The 6,588-nt window shown below is 41.5% G+C and overlaps 1 protein-coding gene across 5 annotated transcripts in view; it reads right to left on the reverse strand.

Moving 5' to 3' along the window:
- Positions 1–213: 213 nt before the first annotated feature.
- glrbb (glycine receptor, beta b) overlaps positions 214–6,588 on the reverse strand; it is a 32,521-nt gene continuing 26,146 nt past the window's right edge. For 2 of the 5 annotated variants that reach the window (XM_010899840.3, XM_010899847.4), the window contains exons 9-10: positions 5,209–5,504; positions 967–1,260 (exon numbers count right to left, since the gene is read on the reverse strand). In XM_010899840.3, the coding sequence (XP_010898142.1) occupies positions 967–1,260; positions 5,209–5,504 (590 nt within the window). Of the gene's footprint in view, positions 1,261–5,208; positions 5,505–6,588 lie in introns of those variants that run through there. The other 3 variants (XM_020046166.2, XM_020046165.2, XM_010899831.4) reach the window with 2 other exon arrangements.

Here is a 6,588-nt window from a genome sequence, read left to right on the forward strand (position 1 = left end):
GAGATGTTAATCTTTTGATACCGTGTGAATAATTTAAGGGAGAGGGGTTATGTATCGGATACCTGGCAAAATCTTTGAATTTATTTTACTGAGCAATGAGTCGGTCATTCAAAATAAGTCCAGTCTTATTCATATTATGAATTGTGGTAAATCAGTGATGTGTGCAGTGATGAAAACATTTTAGACAACTAAAGCAAATCACAAATGCATACATTGTGAGTCATATAAACATTTATTGGTTTAGTTGTAAACTTGTACATCACATCTGTACATGATCAGTTTGTAAACCCATTTAAACATGATATATGTAGTGAGATGATAAAAGTTACTATTCTTGTAAGGACAATGTCATATATCCATCTGAACAAGGGCAAGGTGTTTCACATATCCACAGGAGACTTGGAGAGAATAATAATATCATAATGTTAATAAACTTTCATAGATATAATATGCTTTATTGATATTCATATAGGTCAGTTTTTACATGCAATTGTAAACTTGGTGCCAAGGCCCTCTTATCAAACTTGCTAGCAAGTTCTTGTCCCTTTGCTGCAAAAAGCAAAGCACCTGGGTATTTACAATATTGTCAATACATCATATTTGATATCCATTTCTAATTGACAATATACTTGTTATTCTTAATATATTTTAAATAGACATTTTATTTGAATTAATTCTTAATTCAAATTGTAAAATCATTCATATACCTTTCATCTGTATAATTTCACCTGGGATACTTTTCCGCTCTTCCTAGCGCCAATAACCATGAATTCATGAATGACAGATTTTTATAGTTGCCGATAATAATAATAATAATGATTGTTAATTATATATAGTTTAATATAAATGGATAAAGAAATGAACAACTCAACTAGAAAGAATGGATCAAAATACAAGATGATCACAAGAAGAGAGTAGAAAACGTTGGGTTTGGCCGTGCCAAAAATCCTGACAATTCATCCCTGATCACAAGTACACAGACCAATAAATGACGTTGAAAAAGAGGAAGGAGAAGGGAAAGAGGGCCCGCGCATAGAGGTCGACCCGCTTTGCAGCGGAGGGAATGACAGGCTTGGGCGGAGGCGGTTTTTTGGCCTTGGCCTGGCCTTTGCTCAGGCCGTGTGGTAAGGCGATGGGCTTCCCGTAGCAATCAAAGTTTGAGAGCTCGAAGTCCCGTGGCAGCGAGCCCACGATGCTGAAGTCGTTGGTCCGTAGGTCTGACTTGGAGGTGCACACCTTTTTGCACCGGGTCTCTGCCACCTAAAAAAAACAGAAAGCTGGTTATTACAACTTTGTTTTATATTTTTTGGCGACTGTACTCAACTGACGGTTACTTCACACACAATTTAAAGAGGTTTCGATCGCAGTCAAAAGGGTTTTTTAGTTTTTATCAGTCAGCTGTAACTGAACATCAGATCTACTATAGTTGTACAAGGATTCTGTGCATAAAATGGAAGTAAAAGGTCACCAAAAATGTTAGCAACATTTTAGCTAGGCCCGGCTCTAAACCCTTGTGCCCAGTCATTCCAGCTCAGTCACACTTCCTCTCAGCTAAAGTCAGCATACACATTGTCAGCCAGTTCAGCAGAAGTCCGCAAGAGCTTCCATCACATTACATTTCCTTCTTCTTCCTCTTCACTGCCGCCGATGACGGCGAACGCCGACCGCCGATGCAGAGCCATTAATGGTCAGAGCCAGAGAGACGTGGACCGTGGTGTTAGGTCGACCCCGGAACCTCAACCCGTCCTGCTTCTGTCATGCCATATGACTCACAGTTCCATTATGTTTGCCAAATGGGCTTAGCGGGTGGATGTTTTTGAACCTTAGAGAGCGTCATGTTTTTGAACCTCAGAGAGCAGTCCTCTGTTTAGGATCTTGCTCAGTAAGCACTGTGATTGGCACTGGATAGACAGGCATAACGGGAGGATGACAGATGGATGTCAAAATGTATCTACAGTGGATATAAAAGTCTACACACCCCTGTTAAAATGTCAGGTTCTTGTGATGTAAAAGAATGAGACAAAGATAAATCATGTCAGAACTTTTTCCACTCTTAATGTGACCTATAATGTGAACAATTCAATTGAAAAACAAACTGAAATCTCAGAGGGGATTTTTTTTTAAATAGAAGTAATTACACACCTGCCATCATTTAAAGTGACTCTGATTAATCACAAATAAAGTTCAGCTGTTCTAGTAGGATTTTCCTGACATTTTCTTAGTTGTATCTCAGAGCAAAGCCATGGTCTGCAGAGAGCTTCCAAAGCATCAGAGAGATCTCATTGTTGAAAGATATCAGTCAAGAGAAGGGTACAAAATAATTTCCAAAGCATTATATATACCAAGTGGCCTACAGCAACACTAAAGGAACTGCATGAATTTCTAGCAAGTACTGGCTGTGTGCTACATGTGACAACAATCTCCCATATTCTTCATATGAATGGGCTATGGGGTATGGTGGCAAGACGGAACCCTTTTCTTACAAAGAAAAACATCCAAGCCCGGCTGAAGTTTGCAAAAACAAACATCAAGTCCCCCAAAAGCACGTGGGAATATGTTTTATGGTCTAATGAAACCAAGTGTGAACTTTGTGGCCATAATTCCAAAAGGTATGTTTGGCATAAAAACAACACTGCACATCACCCAAAGAACACCATACCCACAGTGAAGCATGGTGGTGGGAGCATCATGCTTTGGGGCTGTGTTTTTTCAGCTGGAACCGGGGCCTTAGTCAGGGTGGAGGGAATTATGAACAGTTCCAAATACCAGGCAATTTTTGCACAAAACCTTAATGCGTCCGTTAGAAAGATGAAAAGGAAGTTCACCTTTCTGCACAACAACGACCCAAAGAACACATCCAAATCCACAAAAGCATGGCTTAACCAGAAGTACATTAACGTTTTGGAATGGCCCAGCCAAAGCCCAGACCTGAATCTAATTGAACATCTGTGGGGTGATATAAAGTGGGCTGTGCACAGGAGGATGTACTCACAATTTGACAGATTTGGAGTGCTTTTGCAAAGAATATCAAGATGTGCCATGCTAATAGACTCCTACCCAAAAAGACTGAGTGCTGCAATAAAATCAAAAGGTGATTAAACAAAGTATTAGTTTAAGGGTGTGCACACTTATGCAACCAGGTTATTGTGAGTTTTTTAATTTCCCCCCTCAAAGATCTCAGTTTGTTTTTCAATTGAGTTGTTCACGTTATAGGTCACATTAAAGTTGGAGTTAGTTCTGACATGATTTATCTTTGTCTCATTCTTTTACATCACAAGAACCTGGCATTTTAACAGGGGTGTGTAGACCTTTCATATCCACTGTATATGTATATGATATATGTGATCAGCCACATGCACAGGTAAGGCACAACCTGTGCAAAGTACATGCCCCTTTTGCTATCTAGTGCCCTTTCCAGTTGACATGTGCCCGTCCGCCTTGGTGACGTGCTTCGCGCACACCAACAGGCATTCGTCGTCTGTCTTTTTCCGTGTGTCACTCCGATGGGCACACGTCGTCCGTTTTTTTCTGCACGTTACTTGTCCCTCCGTGTGAGCCGACAACTCCACCTGCTTTTTCACATTCAGCACATGCCCCTTCGGAAAGGTCTGTACCCAGCGCTGTATGTGATACACAGCTCCGGGATCAAAATTAAGAGACCACTGCACCTTTTTCTTTCCGTTCCAAAAAAGTTGAAAAGGAAAGTTTTGAGAGAGGAACAGGAGGGTTCAATTTGCAGGGGTCTCTTAATTTTAACCCTTCTGTTCCTCACTAGAAACCTTCCTTTCGACATTTTTGGAAAGGAAAGAAAAAGATGCAGTGGTCTCTTAATTTTTTCCGGAGCTGTATATATATATATAATATGCCTTATACGTATATAATATATGTGATATATTTGATATGCATATGATATACGTGATATATGTTTATGATATATGGCACTGATTGGCCAGATCATCCCGGACAAACAAAAATGGAACGTTTTCTTTAAATCAAAAGGGGTGCAGTCAAAAAGGCTACTGATATTATGTACTGCTCTCAGATCAATTAATCAAACCACAACAAGGCTAGACCTTGTGGTATCAGATTTTGTGGCTGTAGAATCTAGTGGATCCCTGTTTTGCTTAGGCCATAGCATGCTGGAAGATAAAGGTCTCGTGTTTGGGCCAAGATGAACCTATACAATGCACTGTGAGATTATTTATAGGACAGAAGTTGTCCAGGCAAGGATGGATTGGTAATGATCTGACACTGTAGGACCATTATGAGGTCAGGTGGCAACCGACGAGCATTCCTGCAGGCCAGGTTATTGACCGTACGTGTCCACCAGCCCACTCTCCTCTCGATGGTGCATGGACTAAAAACAATCAGCGGTGAGACCCCCAGATTGACGTCATTGAGTATTGAGTATTTTGACAGATGCATTAGTCAAGGTGCTGTTGGTATAGAGTGAGTGGGGGTTGGGGTGGGGGTTGACTGTAATTGCAAACGTTTTGGGGATCGTGAGGTTACTGGGGAGGCCCATGTTGATATCAACATTCTAAGAACCTTTGTCATCCACATTCTGGGAACCACCTCATCAGCACCTTGCCTTAAGAAAAGAGGGCAAATTAGAAACTAACCATAAAGCTGATACTCATTTACTCCAACCATTAAGCTCATTATATCGTCGTTCCTTTGATTTATGTTTAATGACAGAACATCTCTACAGACAATTGTAATCTCCTTAAAAAGCTTTAAGCACTCTGCAAAAAAATACTTGTCAATTCATGACAAAAGTCTTGACTAACACATTGCAATTTCAATTCAATTGAAAGTGTGGGACATTCAATGAAGTGTGGGCTATGATGGAAAAGACATTTCACAAGTGAAACATGTACCTAAGAGCAAGATTAGAGCGCAGATGATGTTAGCATTTATTAATGACTGTATCATCCTATCTATTTAGCATTTAGATTACAATCTTTTCCTGCCAAGGGATGTATGCAAGGTTGTCCACTTGTCATTCAACAACATGTGGGGCAGAAGAACTGGAAACACAAACGGACACAAGCATTTGCTCAGTGACCACCTCGTGTTGGCCTCATATCAGTGTCGTTGGGGGCAACACTGCTCTAACCACAGACGCTAAACACGACCCACATCACGAACACCGTCTACAACACCCCAACCCCCACCCCCCACCCTTACCTAAACCCCCACACCAACCTGCAGGGTGCTGACATGACAGGGCGTCCCGCTGGTGCCATTCACTGTGTTGTCCTTGCCCACCGCCTTCTCCTTGCCCACAGCCTTTTCCTTGGACGCCATTTTGGCCTTCTCTGCCTCAATGCGTTTGGGGTTGTTGAGCATGACTTGCACCACAGCATACTCCACCAGTGAGGCAAAGCCAAACAGCAGGCAGGCGATCAGCCAGATGTCGATTGCCTTCACGTAAGACACCTTGGGCAGCTCCGAGGCCAGGGATGTGCACTCCGAAGACAGGGAGAGCACGGACAGAATCCCTGGTAGGGCGGCAAGGAGAGACATGGCCAGTTACAACTTGAAGGGAGAAAAGCTTAGCTTATTGGGGATTCTTCTAGAGGCGTTAAGAGACCCCAAATTATTTTTAAAGCCCCTGGATTCTGCACTGCCCGACATGAAATGCACATACGCCAGGGATACTCAACTTTAGAACTTAGACGGTTGTAGTATTAGTTTCGAACTGAACTAGATGAGTGTTAAGTAGTAGGATGAAGACACAGCAGCCCTTGAAAGCTGGAATTGAATGCACTCGATGTACATTACGGAATAATGGACAAATGAATCACATAGACTAGGCAATAGTAATAAAAACACTCACAGTGAAACCAATTTCCCAGGATATACAGTACTAGAGACCTATTATAAAACCATGAACCCTCCTTTACATCTCTCATTCTAGTGATTTAGCGGATAATTCACTTTTCCTTGGTTTTTCTCTCTGATTGGACAATATATCAAAGCAGATGTATACATGACTACGGTAGCTCTCAAAAGTATTCACCCCCTTGGACTTTTTCACATTTAACTTTTCACGTTTATAAAACATGAAATCAAATTGGATTTAATCAGGAATTTTTGCCACTGATCAACACAAAGAAATAACAACAATAATGTCAAAGTGAAAAAATCTGCAAATTGATTTAATATCCAAAAATAAAACAGCAAATAACTTAGTACTTAAGTATTCAACCCCTTTGTTATGACACAATGCTAAGCTCTGTTTGGCACTAGCCTGACAATGCACATCATTCTGAGAACACCATCCCTAACCTGATGCACAGTGGTGGCAGTGTCATGCTATGGCAGGGCTGGCCAACCCTGTGCCTGGAGAGCCACAGTCCTGTAGATTTTCTCTTTAGCCTCATTTGTGACTAACCTGAGTCTGCTTTTCATCCAACTACTAATTAGAATCAGGTGTGCTGAATAAGAGTTGGAGAGAAAACCTACAGGACTGTGGCTCTCCAGGAACAGGGTTGGCCAGCCCTGTGCTATGGGGATGCTTCTCTGTTGCAGGGCCTGGAGAGTTTGTGAAGATAGAGTAGAAAATGGATGCAGCAAAATACA

Source organism: Esox lucius, chromosome 4 (assembly GCF_011004845.1).
Source record: "Esox lucius isolate fEsoLuc1 chromosome 4, fEsoLuc1.pri, whole genome shotgun sequence".
In the NCBI taxonomy this organism is placed as follows: Eukaryota; Metazoa; Chordata; class Actinopteri; order Esociformes; family Esocidae; genus Esox; species Esox lucius.